Source organism: Cnephaeus nilssonii (assembly GCF_951640355.1).
Source record: "Cnephaeus nilssonii genome assembly, chromosome: 9".
Classification (NCBI taxonomy): Eukaryota; Metazoa; Chordata; class Mammalia; order Chiroptera; family Vespertilionidae; genus Cnephaeus; species Cnephaeus nilssonii.
The window spans coordinates 35,800,324-35,827,672 of record NC_137080.1 but is presented as its reverse complement, the minus strand read 5'-3'; the positions used below and the strand labels follow the sequence as shown (position 1 = coordinate 35,827,672).

Below are 27,349 nucleotides of genomic sequence, written 5' to 3'. Positions count from 1 at the left end.
ATCAGGAAGACCTGGGAGACATTTAGGGAAGAGTGATGAATCCATTAGGTGGCGTAGGGTCTGAGAAATGGGAAGGTGGCTGCTCTGAGCAGATCACCAGGGGAGAGAGAGAGAGAGAGAGAGAGAGAGAGAGAGAGAGACAGAGAGAGGAGTACTGGACTTAATTTGAAGTGTGGCAGGAGTCCCAGAAGAGTTCTGAGCAAGAGTGACTTGATGTGGTAGCTCTACACAGGATGGCTCAGCCAAAGCAGCACCTGAAAGAGGGACGCGCACCAGGAAGCAGTCTAAGCCGGCGTTAATGACTCTTGATTTAGGGAGATGATGGTGAGGGTGGGATGGAGGGATAGACAAGGCTATTGACTGGTAGACTGGATTGGGGACATAGTTTATCTCTAATATTCTAGTATTTGCTAGGTTAGCATAAGTGAGGGAAATTGTTAAACTGAATGCCCACAAAACAGGTATAAAAATAGCTTTGGGTGAAATTCAGTCCTATTTTTGTATTTGTAATCTCAACATTAATTGGTCTTATGAAAAAAAAAGGAAAAAAGAAATCTTATGTAAAAATGTCAAAGTGCTAGATGAGGGAAAAAAATAAACAAATCTGGGTAACCCTACTACAGTGTTTCAGCATTTGCTCTGATGGTTCATATAGGGTGGTCTCAGAGGAGAGAGTTAGCCCACCTTCTATTGTGATAGGGATTACAAAAATGTGGCTCTCTGTGAACTTCAGCAAGCATCACCCAAAAAGGCCTCTCACAATCCTTTGGGAATAAGATGGGAAAAAGTGGGCTGGATACTAAGGCAATGGAGTGAATAATATTATTTACATGGGGCTGGTTAGTGAGACCAAGTCCACCTAGAAGGTGACCTCTAGGGACATAAAACAGGCTCTGAGCTCTTCAACAACATCGCCAACATCTTAGTTAAAGTTATGGAAAACTTGCTTGCTAAACTGTTCAGATTCAACAAATTTTTGGAGGGATAGGAAATATTGTAGGTGATAATCTCAAGACAAAGTATCTTGATAGACTAGAGCAGTGGTCGGCAAACTCATTAGTCAACAGAGCCAAATATCAACAGTACAACGATTGAAATTTCTTTTGAGAGCCAAATTTTTTAAACTTAAACTTCTTCTAACGCCACTTCTTCAAAATAGACTCGCCCAGGCCGTAGTATTTTGTGGAAGAGCCACACTCAAGGGGCCAAAGAGCTGCATGTGGCTCGTGAGCCGCAGATTGCCGACCACTGGACTAGAGTAATGGGCCAGAAATGAGATTATAAAATTAGTGAAGGGAAATGTAAGAACCTGAACAAAAATCTGTTGCATAAGAACAGGATGGGGGACATGTGGTTTAGCAGCAGCATGTGTGAGAAAGATTGGGGGGGAGGAGGGTGTTAGCTGAAAGTAATTTCAATTTGAGTCAATTGTTTAACCTGGCTGCTTAAAAGCCAGTGTGACCTAATGTGGTATTTACTGAAATATAGCAGGTCTGGCCTTAGTTAAGTTGGGCTCCAGAAACACGTGCATGTTTTCGATATAAACATGTTGGGTAAAGCTGCTTTACAAACCTGGCTTGGCTTAACCAAGGAGAGAGGCTTTGCAGGTTATCATTCGGGTCACCCCTAAGTTAGGTTGAGCTAGGGCGGCTAACAGATCACAGTTAAGAAGCTGCCAAGGCAGAAGCTGCACCCACCCATTCTTAGCAAGTCTGAACTTGGGAGTTTTTAAGTAGCAATGATAATACAATTTTAGGCACCAAGAGACAGAGACCAGTTCAAAGGGCTGTCCCTCTATTTCTTACTAAATACAATGCTAAGCAATATTAAGCTATTACCTGTATTGTCTGTCTGAACATAGGACCCCTCAAATGTCTGAATAGTTCTGGGTCCCAAGCTGGGGTTTGCTTTCTTGGTGGTTAGGGAGGATTATGAGGATAAGGGGTGAAGTGCCTATGATTTACTCCCTGCAAGCACAGTACTACCTTCCCTCAGTGTTTAAACTGTGGACTCTGACACTCTCAAAACTAACACTTTATGTCAGCAAATGAAGGGCAAGCTTCCCCCTATTCCCTATTAGAAATACAGAAAGCAAAACAGCATAATTTCTAAGCAAAGTTGGATTAAAAAAACAACCCAGGAAATTTGTTGCTATGTATTGTTCTTCCTCGTGCAGTGCGCCATTGATCTTCAGGAAAAGGATCACATGGATCTGGGTGCACATGATTACGAACAGTAGGCAAGAGACTTTTATTCTTAGTTGCTTCCCTTGAGAGAGAAATCGTTACATGATGGGGTAAGTGGATTTTAGCCTCAGTATTAGATATTTTCCTGAGGTGTTTCGTTAATAATTATCCTATAAAATATTCCTTAAAACATCCCCCTCCCCCCAACCACACACATATACCGGTGTGTGTGTGCAATATGAAAGTCACTACATAAAATCTAGAACTTGTTCAGAAAACAGTAATCAGGATGTTAAGAAGACCTGGAATTATGTGTGTGTGTGGGGGGGGGGGAGTGGGGGCGGGGGAACCTAATACAAAACCTGAAATTGTAAATCCTAGAGAAGACATTTTCAGCAGTCTTTAAAAAAAAGAAACAAAACTTGTTGGGTATTATATGGAAGGATATTTTTATTTGTTTTAATAATGAGAACTTCCCAAAGATGATAGAAACTATCTTGACACTAGTGATGTTCTTGCAGAACTTAGGTATAACAGATACTAGTTGAACTAGACCAGTGGTTCTCAACCTTTCTAATGCCGCGATCCTTTAATACAGTTCCTCATGTTGTGGTGACCCCCAGCCATAAAATTATTTTCGTTGCTACTTCATGTAATTTTGCTACTGTTATGAATCGTAATGTAAATATCTGTGTTTTCCACAGGTCGGGAACCGCTGCTGTAGAGCCTAAGACCATCGGAAAACACAGATATTTACATTACGATTCATTAACAGTAGCAAACTTACAGTTATGAAGTAGCAACGAAAATAATTTTATGGCTGGGGGTCACCACAACATGAGGAACTGTATTAAAGGGTCGCGGCATTAGAAAGGTTGAGAACTACTGAACTAGACGAACTTTAAGGCTCCTTCAAGCACATCAGCTCTAAGATTTTATGATATATATTTTTTTCTTCTTCCATGAAATAGCCCATAGTGTTGAAGCCAGCAAGGTTATCAGATGTTAGCCTTAGGGCTAGGGCTTCTGAGAAACGGGATTCCTGGTTGCTTAAAAGCTGAAGGAAGGAATTCACATTTTGCCAGCCAGTAAACAATGCCTATCTTCAATAGTCTTCCTGGGAAGTGGATTTCACCAGGTATAAAGCAAATCATTAGAATTATAAGGACAAAGTGACATAGTGAGAGGATTAATAAGTATATAAAAGATTTGAACAACACAATCAAGAGGTTTAATCCAATGGGTATACTTAGAACTCTATTTCCCCAGCCCCTATTAGAAAATATGTATTTTAAAAAGTCATGGAATGTTTTTAAAAAACTGATCACATATAAGGCCAAGAACCAAGGATCAATAAATTTTGTGATACTGATATCACATGAACAACATTCTCTGACAACAATAGATTTTTTAAAAGTAAGACTTCAAAAAAATGATTACTAAAGAACTAATTTGGAAATATAAAAGCACACTGCTAATAACTAATAAATCAAAGAAGAAATAATTATGATAATTATAATATTCTTAGAACAGAGTGATGATAAAAAATGTTTCATATGAGAACTTGTCAGATGCTGCTAAAGTTGTAATTAAATCTTACCCTAGAACAGTGATGGGCAACCTTTTGAGCTTGGTGTGTCAAACTTCGCCAAAAAACTGAGCATAACTCGGGTAGTGTGTCACTTTGAGGAAAAAACATCATTTCGCGATATTTATAGTTTAAATAACATAAATGTATAATAGTTGTATATAATTGTATTTAATAAACCAAACACTAAATATTTAGTGCTGACACGCATGTCATAGGTTCGCCATCACTGCCCTAGAAAGAAAAAGAAAATGAATGAGTATCCAATTCACGAAGTGACAAAGTGAACAAAAGTAAATCCAATGAAATTAGAAGAAAGTAATAAAGAGGAATCCTATATAATAAAACCCTGATATGCAAATCGACCAAATGGTGGAATAACTGGTTGCTATGACATGCACTGACCACCAGGGGGAAGATGCTAAATGCAGGAGCTGCCCCTGGTGGTCAGTGTGCTCCCACAGGGGGAGTGCTACTCAGCCAGAAGCCAGGCTCACGGCTGGCGAGCACAGCGGAGGTGGCGGGAGCCTCTCCTGCCTCTGCTGCAGGCGGGCAGTAAGGAGCGAGCGGTCCTGGACTGTGAGAGATATGGAATGCAAGAGGACTATCTGACTGCCAGCTTAGGACTGATACCCCCCGAAGGCGGTCATCCCCTGGGGGGTCCCAGACTGTGAGAAGGCGCAGGCCAGGCTGAGGGACCCCCTCCCCGCCAAGTGCATGAATTTCATGCACTGGGCCTCTAGTAACTCATAAAATCATAAAAAAAACATTCACTAGAGAAGATTATCAAAGGAAAAACTGTTTATTTCAAAAGATCAATAAAATAGATAAGTCATCAAAAACTGATCAAGTAAAACACAAAGAAGGTACTAATAATGATATTAGGAACGAGAGAGAGGACATAACTAGATTTTTAGCAGAGATTAAAAAATAGGAGCATACTATGAACTACTGCATCCCATGCTTGAAAATTTTAATGAAATGAAGAACTCATAGAAAAATACCACTTATTACTGAAACAAGATGAGAGAGAAACCTGGGTATTTTCAGAACCATTAAAGAAATTGATTCATCTTAAAGAAAACAAAACCGATAACATCTGGTTCAGATGGTTTTAGAGTAAAAAAGAGGCAAGTTTCAGAGATAAAAAATGGGAAAGAACTAGTATAATCTTAGCACCAAAATCAGACAAGGACAGTAGGAAAAAAAAAAAAAAAGAAATTATAGTCCAATCTCAGATATAAATACAAACATAAAATTCCTAAAAAAAAAAAAATCAGCAAACTGAATCCTACAGTTCATAAAATAGTTCATGGCTAATTTGGATTTTTACCAATAATGCAAAGAATGGTTTAAACTTTAGAAAACTGATGATAGTAATTACCTCATTCTCAGATTAAAAGAAAAAGAACCCCATGATATTATTAATAGGCACAGAAAAAGCATTAAATAAAATTCAACACTTTCTTGTGATTTTAAAAAATAGGAACTCGTAGCACACTAGGATCAGAAGGGGACTTTGTTAACCTAATGGAAAGTGTTTACTAAAACCCAATATAGGCATCATACTCAGTGGTGAAATGTTAGTAGATCTTCCCTTTAAATTGGGAACAAGCTAAGAGGTGTGCTCTCCCTACTTTCTTTTAACACTGTACTGCAGGTCCTAGCCAGAGCGGTAGGACAAGAAAAATAAATACATAAAAAATTGAAAAGGAAGAACTAAAACATAATTATTTATACATATGATTGGTTATACAGAAAACCTAAGAAAAATACAGATAAATTATTATAATTGGAGGCTTTAATAAACTGCCAAGTATTAGTTCAATATGAAAAACTGTGTTCCTATGCATCAGCAACAGTTAGACAAATTTAAAAAAATAGAACACTGTACTTATTTTTCTTGACCTTCATCTCTTCCTCTTCAACACCTATCTAACCCAGATAATCATATGATAAAAACTGCTAGGAAAAACAAGTAATCTAATGATATTACAAAACTCTGACAGGCAGGGAAATAATTTCATGGAAAACTTAGAGGATTCTATGGTTCTATTCTATGTTTCCCTCAAAAATTTTTTCACAGAAAAAAAACCACTGAGATGCTGTAAATGGGGTTACCTTGAACTGTGGTGAATCACCCATTTTACTGGAAATGAAACACACGCAGGAAGTTCCAGGCCTTTGCAAACCAAACTGGGCTTCTGCTCAGCTTTTAACAAAGTCAGCAGGAACCAGCCCTCCAAATGCATCTCATACCAGGAAGGATTCGGGGTCTTACAGGGAGACATTGTCAAGAGGTAGGTAGAGAGAGAGAGAGGGTTAAGAAAGTTCCTGAATGTTTGGTTCTTCATCTACATGAAGGTAATACGGAAGGCTACTTATATTTTATGGTTGTTGAAATTTCACTACAATCAAGCACAAGATAACATTTACCAGATCCAACTAAGACCCCTAAATTATTATTCTATATTCGAATACATCCATCAGCATGGCACTTGGTCTTCCTGTTTTTAACTGTCTGAGGGAAGCATACTATGGCACATACAACTCTTTTGCACTCAGGGTTGATTAATTATCATTTTCAGCAAAGTGATAATACAAATGAGATAAAACTTCATGAAGAACTTTCTATATTCATTTGGATCTGACTGGGCAATTCACTCAATAAAAACAAAATTATCTGAAAATACTATATTATAATGTTTTAAAAAACGTTTATTAGTAAAACCTAACTCACTAGAAACAACAAAAATAGGAGACTGGCTTCCTATTTGAGTGATTACATAAATTATGGTACATTTCTATAGTGAAATAGGATATAGTGCTAAGATCATATTGTAAAATAAACTTAGTGACACCAAAAACGTTCATGGTATACTGTCAAGTTAAAACAAAAAGATATAAGACATTAAGTACAATTTGAAATAATTTTTAAATCTTCCAAATTCACCTATCAGAAAAGGATTTTAAGCAATATACTAGTGTGTGATAACCTCTGAGTGATGGAATAACAGGTGACTTTTGTTTTGTCCTTGGTGCTTTTCTGCACTTCTAAGTAGTCTACACTGGGGGTGTGCATTGATGCAGATACTATTTTAAAGAGTCCATCATGATGAAAATATCTAGAGTTCATACAGCACAAATTTCTGGAGCTCTCCAAAACACTAAGTACAGTTTCATAGCAGCCAAAACAATCAATGAAAACAGTGTCCTACTGACAGTCCTGCTGGAGGCTGTTCTATTTATTCTTCCTCCCGTTCGACCACTGCAGCAGTAATACTTGGCCTCAGTACGTCAGTGCCCCAGGAGACACTGAAAAGGTTCAGTGCTCATCCCAAGGAGACCTTTACTTCCCTGAGCTGACTCTCACACCGCCAGCAAAGGGACAGTGCAGAGCCCCCAGCCCAGCACCTGAGGTAGCAGGAAATTAATGAGAATTCTGTGCATAAACAAAAGATTCAGTTTGCCACCTTCATAAAGCCGCTTCTCTGCTTAGCAACTTTCTCCAGCTCTCCAGCCTGGCTTCCAAGAATTCACCCAGGGCCCCCAGACCTCTTCCATCAGCTTCCCATGGCTCCAATACGAACTTCGTCCAGGATGGAATATATCTCCACACAAATGTCCACACAATTCCCAGAGCTCATCCATGTGCCAGGCCCCAAGCCAGTCTTACCTGCCAGAAGCCTCCCTCTCAGCTCCTCAGGCTCACATCGCTGTCCCTGTTTCTCAATTCTTTAGCTTCTCCCCTTGGGGTTGATCATGTGAGGATGAGGCTTCCACATTATTTCAGTGTTTCCTTGGCATGGCAGGGGCTCCTAAGAGTTGGGGCAAGTTCTGTATCTCTTTGATTCTGCCCATTGCCCTCTCTTAGCTCCGAGTACAGGGCTGCAATGTAGTAGGTTCTCAAATCCAGGAGACAGACTTTTTAAGGTAGGGTGAGTTTGCTGGTACCTTTCTCAACAACAGCTTTTTTTTCTTTTTAAAAAATATATTTTATTGATTTTTTTACAGAGAGGAAGGGAGGCTAGAGAGTTAGAAACATCGATGAGAGAGAAACATCGATCAGCTGCCTCCTGCACACCCCCCACCGTGGATGTGCCCGCAACCAAGGTACATGCCCTTGACCGGATGGAACATGGGACCCTTCAGTCCGCAGGCTGACGCTCTATCCACTGAGCCAAACCGGTTAGGGCCCAACAACAGCTTTATGAGTAATCTATCCCTTTCAGTCAGTCTGTCTGCTCCCTTTCCTCCCTCTTTCTGCTTATCCCATCCTTAAGAGAGAGAATGACATTTCCCTTGCTCACTCTTCTCAGCCTATATCCATATGGTTTCCTTCCATATCTTCAGCTTTCATTTAGCTGCACTAACGAATGGCAGGTCATCAACACAGACAATCCACGAGGGTGCCTAGGCCTCTTGCTTTCTGGCTCCCAGGCACCTGGACACTCGAAGGGGCCTGTACCCCCTGGGCCTGTTCCCATCGAGGACCGTGCACCTTTCAGTTTCTCCCTAGTTCTCCCCCTTGCTTTTCAGGACTTTGATGGTTAACACTATCCATTCATTTATTCACCCACTCATTCAACTCCTAGTTCTTGAGCACCTTCTGTGTGCTCAGCACTGTAACGTAAACTCACAGTTGGAGAACTAGTGTCCCCAACTAGACTGGAAGCTAGCTCCCTGTGGCAAAGGTTGTCTGCTACAATTATTTAAATGTCACCAGAGAATCTAGTAGTGTGCTCATACAGTGTTTGGAAAATATGAAAATGAGTGACTGATACGAGAAAGGAACAAAGCAAAAGGCTACAGTTTTGATTCTACTTCTCTCCCCTTTGTGGTTTGACCAGAGATGATATAAAGACAAGGAAAAACTCAGACTCCAGCAGAGGGAACCTTCTGTTTTTATGTATTTATTTATTTATTTATTTTTGAGCCTCTGCCTGACCACATGAGACAGTTATGTATGTAAAAGTACTCTTAATGTTGCAGAATATTTTACAGATATGAGTGCCATCATCATCATCATCACGACATAGCCATACAGTGGTGTGAAAACTTTCATTCCAAACAATAACCAACCAAGTCACCCCATCCTGCACACTCCTGCAACCAGCAGCAACATACACCCTGAAGGGAAAGCTGACAGCCCGACAAAACCCAAATGGAAAATAAAATGAGCAAGAACAGCTACACCCAAAGAGAGCAAACCCACACTGCTTGGAGGAAGAAATCCTCTAATTGCCTCCACACTCCAGCTCGCTTCCATCTGCTTGCATTTAAGGAAGCCCAACTACTGGGCTCCTGGCAGCTGCGGAGAAGAAAGGAAATGCTCCCCAAGTGCTTGGATGGCTGCAGCAGACAAGGACGGAAGGTCCACAAACAAAGCTCAACTGCAAATCGAGCAACAGATTTAATGTCTGCTGTGCCAAACTGAGCAAACAATCTCCCCTGGTTTTGAGACCACGTGCAATAATACCGGAAGTCATTCTTGGAGAAGGCGGCAGCAGCAGGCGAGGGCCGGAATGCTGCAGTGGTCTACTCCTCTGTCCGCAGCAGCCTAGGAGCCTCCCCCAGGCGGGAGTCACAGGGGCCCAGGCTGCAATTAGGCTTCCTGTGGGGAAGTGACTGGGAGCACAGGCACCCACACTCCTCAGTGTGGTGTAACTCAGTCTCCCTCGGGGCCCGCCCCTGGCAAAACTCCCAGGTGGCAATCTTTGTTTTTAGAAATGCCAGCCTTTTGATTCTGGCCTCATTACGATCATTTCTCCCGGACCCTCCCTACCTTAAGCTCACCAATCCCTCAGTCTCCAGTCGGCTCCCAGCCCTCACCCTTTCCGGGCTGCCCCATGCTTAGGACCTTCCTGAGGAGCAATTAGACAGTATAATTTTTAAAAATCACAACTTAATGGATAACAGGCAGTCCAAAAACAAAACTGCGGTGCACAGATGCCGAGAGACAAGACATGTTCACACCACCAGCTATAGGCAGGGATATGAGCCCTCATCTCACACCTACAACATACCACACAGATGACAGAAAAGGGAACCAGAGCTTAGTGGCACTTGCTATGGGCCCCAGACTATGCTGGGGGACTTCACACATTTTATCTGAATTCAAACCTTACAATGATCACAGGAGCTGGCCTTACAGAAATTCAGCAACTGTCCCCAAGTGTCCCAGCCAGTCATGGTGAGGTTGGGATTCACGTCCAGGTCTAGGTACAAAGCCTGCTCTTCTAGCCTGTTCTGCCTGACACTTCAGGGTGAAGGAAGCTGATGGAGTAGTTAACTCAAGAGATAGATACCTCTTAAGGGCTTTAAACTCTTGCTCAGAGTATAGTGAAAGAATAGCATAACGGTATAAATACCAGTGAGTCACACGGGCCCCAAGATTCAATCGGAGTTTTGGAAATTAGTGGAAACTTCTTGATTTTCTGGTATGACCTTAGTTTTGCAGTTTGTGAGGATCCTGGAAGATTCTGGAGAGGCAGCTTTCATGTGCCTAAGCAGCTCTCTCCTCCACAGCAAGCTAATGCTCGGGGGCAGAGCTTTTCCTGGGCCAGAAGCATTTGGCCCCAAGCACGGAAGGGCGGGATGGGTAACAGCAATGACAGCCAAGCTTGGGCTGCTGGACATACAGGGCTCCAACCGGAGTGGGAGAGGGGCCCACCCAGGCTCTCCTTGTACCATCAGCAACAAAATGCCCCGAGGAATTCCCTGGACAGCCCGTCTTTGCCTCCAACCAGCAACCCCACCCAGCACAGCAGACTGCTCAGCTGTTCCTGACCCGGCCAGCTCACCATCAAAGCAGGGTCTGCACTGCATCGTGGAGCAGTGTGGAGGGCTCTATGTGCACGATGTAGTATTTGAAAAACTGATTATGCCCTTCCCCACACAGGAGCAGCTTCAACATGCAGGCTGCTTGTATGCAAAATGTTCTGTTGGGTAAATGATGGGATCCCACCTACGATGCCGGAACTGGAAAAGAGAATTGTCCACTGTTATGTCTGGTTCTGGTCTTTCACGGAGGCAATAGCTAGGCTTCCTGAGCTGTCCACAGTGGAGGGGCCACCTGGGAGAGGCTCTGCTTTTGCAGCTGGCTTTCCGAGTTCTCTAAGACCTCACTGGTTAATGTTAATGGGGTACATCAAGCAATTTCCATCCCTGGCTTGCTATTTTTAAGATTAAAATTCAACCAAGGCTCCAATCTGTCTCTTTGGAGCAGGTACCAACACGATAGGTGTTTGGAAATAGCTTGTGTGTCTTGTCCTCCTCTTGATGGTTAAGACAAAATTTGTTCCTCCTAACATTTTATGGTAAAAACTTCAAACATAAACTTTTAGTAATTTTATACCGAACACCCATGTACTACCACTTAACTTCTAACATTAATTAACATTATACCATATTTGCTTTTATCACATAGCTATCCATCTATCCATACTGTAAAAAGTTTTAACTACACATTTTTTTTATGGTCCTTATTTTTCCAAAGTGCAGCTTAGGGGGAAAGCACGCTTTTCAAACAACTCTGGGTGTGAATCCCTGCTTGAGTGCTTCTGAGCTGGGAGACTTTAGGCAGGTGTGTAATTTCTTGGAGCTTCAGCTTCCAAAGTCGTAAAATGTGGGTAACAATGCACAGGGGTGCTGTGAGGAGTAAATATAGTAAGGTGTGTGTGTGTGTGTGTGTGTGTGTGGAGGCACCTGTAGGAACAGGTAACCAATTTTTAGTTCACGAACTAGCTCACTTTCTGATCTATGAAACACATTTGAATTAGTAAAAAAATAGTGACAATAATCCAGATACAGATGAAAGGAGAATGGCAGAATGTGGATAACTGTGGGAACTGAGGGAGGGATCCATTATGCTATAATAAACATTAAATTTCTATAAATTTGAAATTCCATAGTAAAACAACAAAATGTTAAAAAATATTAACGGTCATTGGACTTTGTCAAGAAAAAAAAAAAAAGGAACCCTGTATTTGAAAAATGCAATATGTGACCTCTGAGGAAGTAATAAGAAGCGATGACACTGGGGTTAACAGTACAGGGCTGGGGAGGCCCTGGGTGCTCTCTTGGGGTGGGGTGAAGGGGAGGAGGAAGGACAGGGCTTGGGTGTTCTGTAAACGCTCCCAGGTGGCAGGTTCACTTCGGGTGAGAACCTTTGTACTGGCACAAAAGTGAGACACCACACTTTCCATCATGTTAATTGTGAGAAAGATTGTGGGACATTACGGTTATTTCTTGTTGACTGAAAACTTCAGCTTTAGGAAAAGTGAAAATCGATCATGAGAGACCCAAGCTAATTTCTTGGATCTGACCTGGGCCCAACTCAACTTCTCTGTGCCTCAGGTTGTTAACCTGTAGACCGGGAAGGCAGGACTAGATTCCTTCATGGCAGAGTAAGAGCAGGGGTCTTTACCTGCAACCCTTCTCCATCGCTTCAAACTCAAGAATAATTCTGCTAAGAACAACTGGATTAACGCACCAGGTCTTTATCCTCAGCCAGCACTGCAGCAACTGAGGCTCATCCTGAGAAGCAGTGCTATTTATCTGTCAGTTCTGCTTCAGTTCCTCTCCTGGGAGCACGCTTACGGACTCTCCGGTGACTCATTATCACAGTTACATATACACAGAGAACAAGGAGTGCAGGATGGATAAAACAGACAGATTTCATCCCCTTCTTAAGGATCTAGAGAACAATTTCAAAAAGAAAAAGTCTACAGATGATAGTCAGAGGGAAATGTATTTGTTTTCTTTCAAAGCTACAGATGAACTATCTGCTATTGTGCTATTAACCTTCTAGTTAATAAATGCCAGGTTTTATAATAATATGCCAGTTAAGTAATACTTCCAAGAAACCTAACTTTCCTTTTCTTCAAAATTCAAACACCCCTGAAATCAAATCTCAAGAATATTAATTTTTATTTAAAAGAGAAAGTTAAGCACAAACAGACAAGCAGTGAATTCCATTTCTAAACAAAGCCTCGGCTGACTCAAGGTGGCCTCCGCCAGCAGTAGTGTGGATGCTGAAAACTGGTGACTCGACTGGTGAGTGTCAGAATATATATAGAGTAGTTGCCAATATTAAAAAGTTGGAATGATTAATATACAGATCAAGATTTCTGATAGTGCTGGGCCCACATTGCCTGAGACCCAGTAACATTTGCTCCTTTTAGGTGTGTGTGGCTTGTGTTTCTCCAGCCGCACCCCCCTCCTATCTGACATTCCTTGTTATGGACCTACCCAATCAGGTAGGCATTTGTCTGAGGTAAGAACTAGGGTGGGAGACACAGCCAGGGTTGGGGATCAGAGGGCACATGGAAGAGTAGAGGAGCCCTAGCCCTAAGCCTGGCAGATCTCTAGTGATCTTAGGTCTATTGGAACTGTGTGACCTTGGGCAAGTCCATGCACTAGTCTGAGCTGTTGTGTGGGAAGAAAGTGAAAATGTTCTATAGGTAAGGATCCTGTGTGGTACCTGGCATGTAGTAGATGCTCTGCTAGAGTTACACCTTCTTATCCCAAAGGCAAGAAAGAAAAATGTTTGGCACAATCTATCATCACAAAAAAATGTAGCTGACCACCAGGTAAGCAGCTAAAAAATCATTCTTGTAAAATTAGGAAGGCCTACATCATTCACTGTAAGTAGTTGAAAGAAGAGAAAACAAAGGGTAAAAAATATCAGACACGATCCCAACGTAATAATGATCCAGGCAATGATTATCCACTGATACTCAGAGCACTCCAAGGTGGGGGGAGGGAGGAGAATGGACAGGATGTTCACAAAGGAACCACACACCAGCCCAAAGATGCCTGACTGACTCAAAGTGTATCCTGAATATTGGTGAGCTCTGGTTACCACCTTACCCACGAGATCAGATGGTAGGACAAGTTGATATCCTCCACCTCTGGATGTGATATAACATCAAGCATGCGATGCCACCAATGAAGTATTCTTGCCAAAAGCTGTTAACCTGCAGCTTCTAGATCTAATAATTTTAGATCAGAGCATTTCCTTTCTTCTAACAACAAGCTTCTAGATCTAATAATTTTCAGGCAGTGAGGCGCAAGTTAACTCTGTAAAGAAACAGACCATCCCAGAGTGCAGGACATTCTACACCACAACCAGAAAATCTGAATATGGACTTGATAGTAGAATATGTTATGAAATTATTGCTAAATTTCTTAGGTATGATCATAGTATTGTTATGTAAAAGAATGTCCCTATTCTTGGCAGATACATGATGAAATATGTAGAGTTAAAATGTCAAGATGTGTGCAATTTTCAAATGGTGCAGCAAAAATTTACCTAATATCCTATATAATAAAAGAGAAATATGCAAATTGACCATCACTCCAACACACAAGATGGCCACCCCATGTGGTCAAAGATGGCTGCCCCCATGTGGACACAAGATGGCCTCCACAAGATGGCCAGCAGGGGAGGGCAGTTGTGGGTGATCAGGCCAGCAGGGGAGGGTAGTTGGGAGGGACCAGGCCTGCAAGGGAGGGCAGTTGGGGGTGATCAGGCCTGCAGGGGAGGGCAGTTGGGGGTGATCAGGCCTGCAGGGGAGGGCAGTTGGGGGTGACCAGGCCTGCAGGGGAGGACAGTTAGGGGCGACCAGGCTGGCAGGGAGGGCAGTTAAGGGTGACCAAGCCAGCAGGGGAGGGCAGTTAGGGGCAATCGGGCCAGCAGGGGAGCAGTTAGGTGTCAATCAGGCTGGCAGGGGAGTGGTTAGGGGGTGATCAGGCTGGCAGGCAGAAGCGGCCAGAGGCAATCAGTCAGGCAGGCAGGTGAGCGGTTGGGAGCCAGCAGTCCTGGATTGTGAGAGGGCAGTCAGACATCCCTCGAGGGGTCCCAGATTGGAGAGGGTGCAGGCTGGGCTGAAGGAAATCCACCCCCCCCCATGCACGAATTTCGTGCACCGGGCCTCTAGTATATATATAATTGGAAGAGGAAATAAAAAAGCAAGTGGCACATTTAGAACATATAGATGTTGAGTTTATCATTCTACTAACTAGCAGGTTTGAAAATTTTCAAAATAAAAAGTTGGGAAACTGGAAGAGAGAGAAGGAAAAAAAGAAAAAACAGGAAAAAAAAAAAAAAGCCAGATCAGATAATATCACACTTCCCTTTTTTATAATCACCTCACCATTCATATTTAGGTCAACTTCACTGTGTGCCTTTTCATTCAGTATGGTTTTATTTTTACCACTTTAATAAATTTCATGTGTGCTCATTCAAACTGATGTAGCCACCCGTCTTGGTTTCTTTGCTGTCTGACATCAAAACCAAACTTTAAACAAAGCTCCAACAGCAGGCTCTGTAGAAGTGGACCAGGTAGGTACGTGTGAAGCCAAAGATATCATCTCAAAACCTCCTGAAATTGACACCTAGTTCCCTATCTAGATGGTTTTTAAGCTGGTAAGACTGGATCAAAGGCTGTGGGTGGGCATTCTCTGGGGCTTTGATCTTTTCCCAGGATGGCACTGGCTCTCTCTACCTGCGCTGGGTGTTGATAGAGGAATGACAGGTACAGGATGCTGGTCAGAGAGGACACGGCGTTTTAGAGGCTCTTTCCACATGGAGTGTGCTGAGCCTGAGTTCTGGTGCAGAGAGCAGCTCGGCACAGGCTGCAGAACAGCCATTCTGAGTTCAATTGTAATGCCTGCGAGCTCCGGACAATGGGCAATGAGGGAATGAATACTGGGGTGCCTTTAACTTGGAGAGGGCCATAAGGGGCCTAGACTCAGAGAGAGCAGGGATGAACCGGGCTCTCCTGCATATTAGCTGCACAGCTTCAGAGCAGTGCTTCTCAGTGGGGGCACAGTGGTCACCGTGCCTGTGCTGGGGACAACTCTTCGCTGGGCAGGACTGACTTAGCACTGCAGCATTAACCACCTCTGTCCCACTTCCAAGCTCACCACACGCCAACCCTGCCTCCAGTCTTTGAAAGGAGAACAAACACCCCACACTCTCAAACGCCCCCTGCCTTGGACATAGGCTAAATTCTCTGAGCGTCAGATTTTATCTGGGGAGGATACCTGTTCCACCACCCAAGTGGTGGTTTGGGAGGAGCAAATGTGCCACATCTCCTATACAAGTGATAGCATAATACGCATTGACATGGGCAGCCTGCCCGTCAGAGGCAGAGCTGTGGGGCAGGTCCAACCGCCTGGCTCCCAAGTGGGTTCCATTCCACAGTGTTAGCTGTCCGACAACTACTTATTCTGAAAATATTTCACCTCTGTAGGTGGGAAATTTTGGCTTATAAGTGTTGCCACAGATAAAAACCACACCACAGTGGGAATTTAGTATGAAAGCTGATGGCAGACAAGTGGGCCATGGGAACTGACAAGCAGGATGGCAGTCTCAAAGTAGCTTCCAAGAAATCGGGTTTAGGATGGCGCCAAAACTAACCTGGAATGACCACCAAATTACTTCAAGGATCAAGAGACTCAAGTAACAGAACACCATCCCATGTACACCACAGCAGGGAACAGCAAGCACAGGTCTGACTTACAAAATGATGACTGATCAGTAATTTACAGTCTTCAGCAACGCTCCTGGAAAGGAACCTAGGAGGCTGGGCGGGGCTGTTGCACACAACCTCGCATGGAGCTGGAACTGTAGGTCTTGGAGTCGCTCTCTGGGTGATTCGGTTGCGGAGGGGCGGCCGATCGCCTCTGGGAGAACTCGGATACTTCTCCAGAGATTCTCAACTGTCCCTCATGGAGCATTCTGGCTCTCATTGTGTTGCCTTCATGCCTTACAATTTATGTAAAAATGCTCCTGTGCCCTTAGAACCGATTTGGTTTCTGGGTTACAAAACTGCTTGTTCTTGTTCTTTTTTTTTTGTAGTTGTGCTTTTTTATTTTTGTCACACAAAAGAGAGAAAAAGGAGGCAAAGGAATAAGGCCCAACCAGGCTCCACAACAGCTTCTGAGGCACATGTCTGTGCGGTTTTGTTTTGAAAAGACAATTTCAGGTCTGTTTCAGGAAAACTCCCTGGACTGTCAATCTCGGTGTAAAGACCTTAAAATGAAAACTTCCCATCTGTTTTCCACCCAGGGATCCAACAAGAGATATAAAACAAACCTGTTTAGAAAATGCCCCCCTTAACATAAGGCTCTACAGATGCATAACACACAGAACCTTCCAGGAATCAAGTTGGCTGGGACTTCACAAAATCAAAAACACCAAGTAACACTTCCAACTGTAAAAATGCTGGCTCTAAAAAAAAAGGACTTAATGCCCTGGCCAGTGTGGCTTGGTTGGTTGGAGCACTGTCCTGTACACCAAAAGGCTGCAGTTTCGATTCCTGGTCAGGGCACATATCCAGGTTGCAGTTCCATCCCCAGTCAGGGTGCATGCGGGAGGAAGTACATCGATGTTTTTTTCACATCAATGTTTCTCTTTCTCTCCCTTCCTCTATCAAAAATCAATAATAATTAAAAAAAAAAAAAGACTTGAACATAAAGAGGAGGACCACAAAATGCACAGGTGGGGTCCCCCTAACACCTGCCTCTTTTTTTTCTGTTCTGAACAGACTCACGGACTGGAGCAGACACGCAGGCTCTTTGGGGAGGGCTCAAGTCTCTGGGGGACCAGGGCCAGGCTCACTGCCGCCTGCCAGCCGGGCTTCTTTTCTGGCTGGCCTCTGCCAGTGCCTGCGTTCCCGCCTCTGCCACGGCTGCCAAACACACTTCATCCAGCACCCCCATGCCACGACCTTTCACTGCTTCTGCTGCCGCAGGCCCCCACGGCCACGACCCTGGGCCACCACCTCTTCTTTGACCATGTCAATGGTCTCACTGGGGATGCACAGGTACTTAATGGTGCTGCTGCGGAGGTAGCCCTGGAGCATCCGCCAGAACTTGTCCCCGTCCCTAGATGTGCAGATCACCCCGCGCAGGTTGATGTTCATCCAGTTGTCACAGCTTACCAGGTGCCCACTGTACGTCTCCCCGTTTTTAAGCCCCATTAACATGGGGTGATTCTGAGCTGTCTTCAGCATTGACAATGGGAGCATGGTGGCGGCAGGGACCTGGCCTGCCGGTCACTTCCACCGCGGCCTCCTCCGTTCATGCGCCCTGCTTGTTCTTATTCTTTTTTAAAAATTTATATTTTATTTTTATTTTTCTATCTTTTTTATTGTCTAAAGTTTTACATATGTCTCCTTTTTCCCTGATTGACCCCCCCCCCAAAAAAAAGAAGGAACTTTTACCATTTGCAACATGGATGGAACTGGAGAGCATTATGGTAAGCGAAATAAGCCAGTCGGAGAAAGATAAATATCAAATGATCTCACTCATATGTGGGCTATAATGATCAACATAATTTGATGAGCAAGAATAGATCCAGAGACAAATGTTATTCTTTATCTCTGTTCCTCTCCACTCCCTTCCCCCTCTCCCCACCCCCCCTCCCACATTGCACACAAGAGAAGCTAACTTTGTTTTGCTGATCTAATCTCTCCTTTATCATTCACTTTTAAATAAGGACTAGGAAATGCTGACTGGGCAGAAAGTCTGACCCTCTTTAAGGCCAAGGCCTCAGGAATTAACAGGGAAATGAGGGAAGCCAAGAGGTGGAGCAGGGAAAGGGTACAAGTCTTAAAGAGCAGAAGTGAAAGCAGACAACCACTCTAGGTTATCAGACCTGAAAGAGCATGGAAATGACCCACACATTATTAGAAAGGGGGTTCTGAGAAACAAGTAGCTGTAAGTGTGTGATTTCCCTTTAGATTCACTAAAATATTTAGCGCCAACGTGGTATTTTTATAGTATCACTCGACTCTGCTTACGATTCAGCTTTGGTAGTTTCTCCAGATTCTATTCATTGTAAAAACAGCAGACTGATAACATTTAGTCCCTAAATCTCTGGGGTAGGCCATCTGAAATGAGATCTTTTATCCTCTCTTCCCCCGCTTTCCAGAATGCATTTTCATAGCATTCTTGCAAGAAGAAAGATTATCAGAAAGAGAAAAATGAAGGGGAGTAAAGTTTAAAGAATATCATACCAAAGCTTTTGGTAGGAAAACATTTATGTCCGCAAGCACACACCACACCCTTTCTGGGAAGATATATTACGGGTCTTGAAGCTGGGTTAGTGGATCCCAAAATATACCACACAAACAGCACAGTTACCCTCCCAAAATAGGCCCTATAATTAAAGTCTTTTCAAGTGGATTGTCCTATATCACAACCTGACATATGTTGCTTTAATCTCCCTGCTTCAGCAAATGTAGCCATACTGGGTACAGAGGCTCTAAAAACTACTTGAATTTAAGCCAGACTGTGGTATCGCCAGGAAAATGATGCAAATATACAGCCCTGTGAACCAAAATACCAATCTCAATCATCTGTCATGAGATCTCTCCCCGCCCTAAGCACATTTTTTGTCGCACCAGAATCGCTACCCCTGATTCAGAAGAAAGAACTAGCCCAGACTGAAATGCCGTTTCATCTCAGAGGCCATCTAAAGACAAGCGTATCTCAAGAAGCTGGGGTTGAAATTTAAAATATAAGACAATCTCTTTTGTGTGAATGCTGGGATCGTGTTGTGTGAGCCTCACTTTTGGCTTCAGTTGCCAGTTTTCAATACAAGTCTTCAGGCACCCATCTGTCTGAATTCATTACATCAATTTTTGCTTGGAGTCAGAGTTCATGTAAGAGATAGCTTCTTAGGAGCCCTTTCAGACCTATTATTCTTTAAATAAACTTTTCAATGTTTTATACACACACACACACACACACACACGTAAAAATAAATGTCAAAATATTTTAAAATTTAAACCTTCAAAATACTGAGTACTTTAGACATTAAATTTTTTTTTATTACTTCTGTATCAGGTTTCTCAGCCTTGGGATTATTGTTATTTTGAGCTGGATCACTCTGTGTGTGCGGCGCTGTCCTTCCCATTGTAGGATATTTAGCAGCCTCCCTGGCCTCCACCCACTAGAAGCCAGTAGCACACACCCTTTCTTCCCCATTTGTAACAATAAAAAATGTCTTCAGACATTGCCATATGTCCTCTGGGAAGACAAAATTGACCTGGATTGAGAACCACTGTCCTCTTTATGTATTTAGATATCTCCCCCGGCATGGCCAGGAAAAAGAAATCTAGATTTTTCAAGGCACCCACAAGTTTTAATTTTTAGAATTTCAAACTTCCTATGACTCATAATGAAGAATCGGGATCTGTGATACATCTGTGATACAAAGATTTATAAAGTTATAAATCTTTACTACCCGAGAGATTTATAAACAGCACTACTGCTGTCTCAAAATAAGGGTGGCCTGGCCTCATTTCAGTCATTTAAGAGGATAAATCTGCTACCCGATCTCTTGGATTGCTAGCCCCCCTACTTTTAGGTGCTCCATTCTTAGAAGACTACTCTTAAGATATTTACCAGGCACTCAGGACTGATGATGAAGGAGGAGGATCAGGGTTGGGGTCTATTAACATCACCTACAGAATCGATGGCCCACTGAACTCCAGGGCCAGCCCACTCCAGGGGCAGCGTTCTAAAGCTGGGCAGGGTGTGAGGAAGCACATGGTAAAGCAGGTGCTTCCTCAGGGAGAGTTGCAGGGTGGGGAGAGATAGGAAAATAGCTTCAGAAGACAAAGAGCCAATGAATGGGAGGTGGTAGGTTCAGCTGAGAAGAAAAGGTGAAAGAGGAAGGAGATTGTCCTTAAGTATCTGGTGGGCTGGTGTGGGAAAGTGGGTGGACTTGTTTCTGTCTGCTTAGAAAGTGGTAAGAGCGGTAGGTAATTCAATAGATGTTTACCACCGGCCTTCCAGGTGCCCAGGAACTGAGGCGACAGGAAGGACGAACACCCAGTCTCTGTCCTGTGGAGTGCACACTGTAGTTCCATAGAAGGACCGGACCTCTTCCCCTCCCATCCACCTTTCCTCTTTCTATTTTAACAATTTGAGCCAAATGCCCAGATATTTGTCTAACTGCTTGTGTGGTTTGTCATCCCCTCCCCCCCACCTCCATTTTAAAAGTTAAGGTTTAATTAACATACAGCAAAATTCAGCCTTTTAATCGTATGGTTCTGTAAGTTTTCACAAACTCATATAGTTGCATAAATACCACCACAATAAAAATCAAGAACAATTGCCTCATCCCTTAAAATTTTCCTGTGCCTCAATTGTTTTTTAAATTGGAGCAAATGGCTTGGGGCAACAGCAGGCTCATCTCTGAGAGAATGTGAAATTCCCTCTACTGGGATACTGTGGAAGAGATTTGTTTAGCTGGTGGGAGATTGGGCCAGACAAACCCTGAAGCCGGGTCCATCCCTCTGATTCCGTGAAACGGGACACCCGATCTTAAACATTACCCATCTGCAATGATACGGTTGATTTTCCCCAATCACAGGTAAAGGCCCCACCCTAGAGCCATAGTCTTTTAGTCAAAGCTCAATAAAATTGGCCCAATAATTGGATCTCTATGAAAGCTACATAATAAGCATAGACAAAAAAAAAAAAAAAATCAAGACAGGTTTGGAAATGAAAGCCTGAATGTGGTAACTGAGGTCCAAACCAAGGAGACCATCTACTCTAAACCCTTCTTTTACTTCTTGGCATTTTGGTTTAAAATAACATTAACTCCAAAACTGAACCAAGCTCAAACAATGTGACCACACTTGGCTCTAAAGGTGGGAGGAAGGGAAGTTAAATTAGACAACTTTGTCTAAGAATGGATGGACAGGGTTAAAGACAAACATCTCAGGGGTTCCCACAGCTTGTTATGGAGGAGGGACTGTGGGGATCAAATGTGATGTGCCCTGTGACAGCAAATGGGGCATGACCAACCCATCCCCAGCAGCCCTTCCGCTGGGAGATATGAACACCTTTTGGTGGCTTGACCTCAATGACAGATGTCCAGTTTCCAAACAAGCCTGTTCTGTTATCAAGAATAACTGCCTTATTGAGCACCTACTCTGTTACAGCCCTATCTAGCTCCTTTTATTCTCACAACCACTTTATGAGGTAGGTAACATGATGAGACTCATTTTACAGATGAGGAAACTAAGGCCCGAAGAGGTTATATAACTACCAGTAAGTGTACAACTTTTTATTATTGCTAGCAAGGTCTTCTGGGTGGTTGCTGAACTTAAATGTCTTGGTCTCTCAGGCCACTGCTATGCTTGTTTTGTAGGCTGGCTCCCAGGCATGCTGGATTCCCCAAGCAGCCAATTGCCTGTTCTCTCTCATTTCAACCGAGAGGCCATAAGGATCTCTCTGCTTTAGAGTTTTTATTTTATGTCACTCTTTTGGTCTGCAAGTTTATTACTCTTGCATTCTACAGGTGGCTTAGAACATAAGCTAGACTGTCAAGGCTATTCCTTACCCTGCATCCAGAAGTTTCCCTAAACCTAGACTCCTCATTACATCTTAGAAAAACCCATGTTGTTTAATAACATCAACAATAACAAGAAAAAAAGTCATACTGTCAGAAAACACCAACTGAATGTCACATTTAATTATAAAACTGCATTTTGTCTGAGTTTAGTGCAGATTTAAAATGCACAGAACGAGACAATGGCTGCCCTTTGTGAGCACCATTTTACAAAAGAGGGTATTAGAAAACAATGCAGTGACACTTACCAAATTTCCCCCAACTATCACAAACTTTATATACACCACATGTCTTCTAATACCGCTGCTGGGGTGGTCCTGAAAAACAATACCACAACAGAAGGATAGATGCATCATTAAAGACATAATTTAATATATGTATATATTGTGTTTTTCTCCTGGATACCACACGTCTTCCTGTTTTGGGCTCCCATCAATGTACCAAACTCTTACTGTCAGATTCCTCTTTGTTTTCACAGGAAGATAAAACTAACTAACAAATTAATTCAGCACTCACTAATCCTATATAATAAAGAGCTAATATGCTAATTAGACTGGGTGGCGGACGACCTTCCGGAACGACCTTCCGGAATGACCAGTGGGCAGGGGACAGGGCCGTGAGGCAGCTGGGGCTGCGAAGGCCTACCCTTACACAATTTTCGTGCATCGAGCCTCTAGTAACAAATAAATAAAAATCTGGATGACAGAGTAAGCCAGAAACTATGCTTATAAATACTTTATTTGAATTTTTAGCATTTTAAAAGAATTGAATGCAAAAATATCCAAAGTTGAACTCATTATATTTTCCCCCCAAGCTAATTCCTCTTTCCTATTTCTTTCAGTAACACAATCCTGTCTCCTTTACTGGCCATGAAACCTGATTGTTCTTTTCTAGACTTCATTTTATTATGAAAAACTACAGGCCCGATGCATGAAGATTTGTGCAAGAATGGGCCTTCCTTACCCTGGCTGCCGGCACTGCATTAGCTCCGGCCGGAGCCGCCTTTCCACCTTCCCACACTGCCCAGAGGCCCAGAGCAGCTGGGGCGGTACAGAACGCCTGTGTTGTCGCCATGGCGACAATGCAGTGTCCTGTCCCACCCAGCCACTCAGCGCCTGTGTATGCAAATTAATCCGCCAGCTTGTTGGGGTTAATTTGCATACTCACTCCTGATTGGCTGGTGGGCGTTGCGAAGGTACGGTCAATTTGTATCTTACTCTTTTATTAGTGTAGATAGGAATAATCATACTAACCTCCCAAGGTTGTTATGAGGATTAAATGATATAAATTTAATGACATTAAATGACATAGGAAGGCTTAAAACAGCACCTGGTCCACAGTAAATGCTGGGTGAACGTGAAGACTGATTTTCATTCTCCTAGTCACGCAGGCCTGAAAACTACCGTGGCCTTCCTCACCTTCATGGTAAACTCTGGCCTAAGCCTGCCTTTCTAGGCCCCAGGCGTGCTGCACTCAAGGCCTCCGTATTCTCACTCTGGGGTTACCCTCTGCTCTCTCTGGTTGGCATTAGTCCTGGCAGAAACTGATCACTGGCCTCCTATTTCTTCCCTTCCAATCCCACACTCCTGGTTCTGCAAAGCATCCTTCCTAAACACCACTTAAGGCCTCAGTGGAAACACCTTCCACTGCTTCCTGTCACCTACAAATTTATCTGTGAAATTATATTGGCCCAGTGGTACAGCTCACCTCAGCTTTCTCTCCACTTCTCCCCATCAAATGCTTTGGAATCCAGACACCTGTCCCCCCTGAGCCTTTTGGCATGCCAGTTCCCTGAATGTCTTCTGTCCCATGCGTGCTGGTAGGAGGCCCAGCCATTCACTCCCTAAGGCAGGGACTCTTTAACTTTCTGTGCCCTAACAATCTAGAGATATGTTTCTCAGAATAATGTTTCTAAATGTTTGAAATTAGCACATGAAATCCAAAAGAAGTATATTGATATACAGTTGTCAAAATTGTTATGTGCTTCTTTTGATGTTTAAATAAATTCCAGTAAAAGTCTAATAACAGCTAATTTTGAAGTACTGTTGGGGTGATATTTCAGGATATCTTTAAGTATAATGTAACATGAAAATACTCATAATTTCTATTGGAAACAAATAGTTAATGCCACTTTCATAATAGAAGAAAATGTTAGATTTCAGTTAAAGAGTTAGTGAAAATAAAGAGATAATTTTTCCCCATCCAAGTTCACAGACCCCCTGAGTTCCATCCATGGACTCAGGTCAAGCATCCCGACTTTAAGGCCTAGCCAAATGTTCATCTTCTTCTTGAGCTCTTTCTACCTTGATTTTCCCAATTCGGTATTACCTTACCCTCTTTGTTTTTCTCTTTTTAAAAATTCTGTATTATTGATATACTTTAAATGTTTCCTACTTTTCAAGTTGTAAGTCTTTTAAGGTGTAAGGGAAGGCCCTATGCTTTTCCATTTTTTAATTCCTCTCATGGCTAATAATGTGTGGCCTCACAGCAGGCACAGTAGGAAGGCATGAGGCAGCACTGCTTGAATTAATCTGTGAATAACAGTGCTATCTTGCTTATGCTACACAGACTCAGCTAATATTAATATTATCTCATCTCTCTTGGGAAGTATAGGAGGTCCTAACTAAATATGTCCATGTTTAGAGTATAAAGTACTGGAATTCGGCAACAAAATGCTCTCGTCCTTTACTTTTCCTCTTTAGAGAGTAAATGCTTAGTCAATGCTGCTGATTGACTGATCTGGGGAAAGACCAGCTCTTCAATCATTCTTCCGATACAGGGGCTGCCTGCCTGACACACAATTCCTGCCTTTGTGGAGCTCCAAGTCTAGGAGCTTCCCTGGGCTAGTCTGAGGATCTCTCAACCTTTCAGGCCTTTGCAGAGACAAAGAATAGCTGGTGATCCTAAGTACAGGTGCCTTTATGAGTCAGGTAGGCAGGGCCAGTTAAGAGTTGCCATGGCTTCCCATTGCTCTCACATATGTGAGCCCCTGGTTCCAGGGTAGGCGGTTCCAGTAGATGGAGCAGTGGAATTCCATCTCCTCTCCTGAGTGATGCTGTCTCTGCATATGAGGTTGGAGATAGCAACCCCACCAAAGGGCCCATCTCAGGAATGTCTACTAAACACCTGGCTGAAGAGTTCACTGTGAACTCCACTGAGTCTATAATGGATCAACCTCATGATAGATATCAGTCCTTCAGTCTATCAGCTTTTTTCCAAAATAGCTGCAGCTCAGGACTCCTGTGTGTCTTTGCCAAGAAAAACAAAAATATAACAGACTAGTTCATCCTTTTCAAATGAAGAGAGAATAATGATAGTCTCCACTGAAACCATTCATAAGGGCATTGTGACCATTTGCTTTGGCAGAAATTCACCACTGGCAGCATTTTCAAGCCCTACATCATGTCAAGTGACTCTTATGATAAGTGGGATGTAGTCTCCCATCCCAGTAACCAAGACTAATGAGATCTCCATTCAGAGAACAAAGGCTGGACTTGGCACATTCTTTTATTCTTAAAGACATTTAAATGCATTTCGGTTGAATTTGTTCCTTTTGAGACTCACTAGATATGTGGTACTAAATAAAAATAGATGAGTGATCATGGAGAGGGTAGCATGACTGTTTTACCTTCTGTTTCAGGAATTATGATGTATCCATTCTCATAAATAAAAAGATGTTTAAAGGTGCTCCCACACAACAACACATTGCACTGTATGTACTGTTTGCTTTTAATACATATCATAGACTACGGTGTGGCTCCTGGTTTAAAGGGAACATTCTCAACACACACTGAGAACAAGTTTTCTTGAGTACAATTCCCATGTGCATGGGGCCATTCCCTCTTCCATTTTCTAACGTGCTCCATATTCCTTCAGTCACAGTGTCTCATGGACAGGTGACAGCAGCCCCAGCTGGAGGATGGGGACCTGAGTAGTCGAAAGCTGTATAGTGTGCCAACAAGAAACATCAGCATCACCTGGGACTATCTGAGAAACGTCAGTTCTGAGGCCCCACCACAGACCTACTGAATCATAACCTATTTTACAAGATCCCCATTTCATCTGTGTGCACACTAAAGTTTGAGATTCACTGATCTAAGGGAAACCCCTTTCCAGTGATGGGTTTAAGAACTGGCATGTGACCCAATTCAGGACAATGAGATGTGAAGAAGGTTTTTTGGGAGCATCTCCTCTTTCTTCTGGGAGAAATTACCTCCTTCTGACTGCTGTGTGGGATGTGACACCTAGAACTTCCACAGCTACCTTACTCCCATCTAAAGAGGGAGGGCAGAGACAGAAAAACCACAGGGAAGCAGAGCAGGGCTGATTGCATTAGGTCAACCCTGAAGCCTGTGGAATCACCGAACTGCCAGTAAATTTCTCATTGTTCAGGCCTCCTGGAGTTGAGTTTTCAATCATCTACAGCTAGAAAACACCCCAAAATAAAACATTATTAAGAGAACAGAATGCCCAGGCACCGAGCGCAACCACATGCTGAAGAGTTCAGGCAAGACAGTGCATTGAGGGACCAGAGCGAGTTTAGAGCCTTGTTTTGTTGGGGGAACTGACCCAGTTAGTATTTCCGGTTCTGACAACCATTGTTTACTTTGCCCATTTCTAAAAGTTTTCCAAATTGGCCAGTCTAAATTATCAACTGGAGAAAGTGCTGAACACTTTCCACATTATTTTAACCAGAGTGATCAACAGAAGTCACATGGATGTCATTTCCTGCAAAGACAATGGGAGACTAATTGCTCAGCCTCACACTCTAATAGGGAAGACAACCTGTGACATGTAATTACTGGAGGGTAAATAACGAAAAGCTTGAGGCTCTCAGAATCTGTTCTGGATCCACTCCAAAAACTTGGGGAAAAGGAAAAAAAAAAAAAGAGAGAGAGAGTCAGCTGATCTAAGAAAAGATTTGAGAGGCTAGCAGTTTAGGTAACCACTCATACCATTTTTACACATCACTGGTACTTATTAAAGACCTATCTAAGGGAAACTAAATAGACCTACTATTATATAAAACCGTATATGGCTTTGGTGTAATTTTGCTTCACATGTAGGAGTGATGTCGTCAAGGAAAACTGGTGTCTAAATGGACATTATCTCTTTAGTGTGTCATGGCTTCTTAGCCACAACAGGATATTTTGGGGGATGGGCTTGTGTTGGCTTGATGAAGAATGTGCTATCATC

General features: G+C 42.9%; 2 protein-coding genes across 5 annotated transcripts in view; both read right to left on the bottom strand.

Moving 5' to 3' along the window:
* FYN (FYN proto-oncogene, Src family tyrosine kinase) overlaps positions 1-27,349 on the bottom strand; it is a 207,267-nt gene that overhangs the window by 89,036 nt on the left and 90,882 nt on the right. For 3 of the 4 annotated variants that reach the window (XM_079779968.1, XM_079779966.1, XM_079779965.1), the window contains one exon: positions 22,402-22,470. The exons of the other annotated variant lie outside the window; for it this stretch is intronic. The gene's annotated coding sequence lies outside the window, so the exon portion shown is untranslated. The remainder of the gene's footprint in view (positions 1-22,401; positions 22,471-27,349) is intronic. 4 annotated transcript variants of the gene reach the window in all.
* On the bottom strand, positions 16,963-17,825 carry LOC307105527 (U6 snRNA-associated Sm-like protein LSm4). Its single transcript, XM_079781367.1, is given in 3 exon segments — positions 16,963-17,490; positions 17,493-17,519; positions 17,522-17,825. Coding segments are annotated over 3 exon segments (477 nt in total). The 5' UTR covers positions 17,814-17,825; the 3' UTR covers positions 16,963-17,332.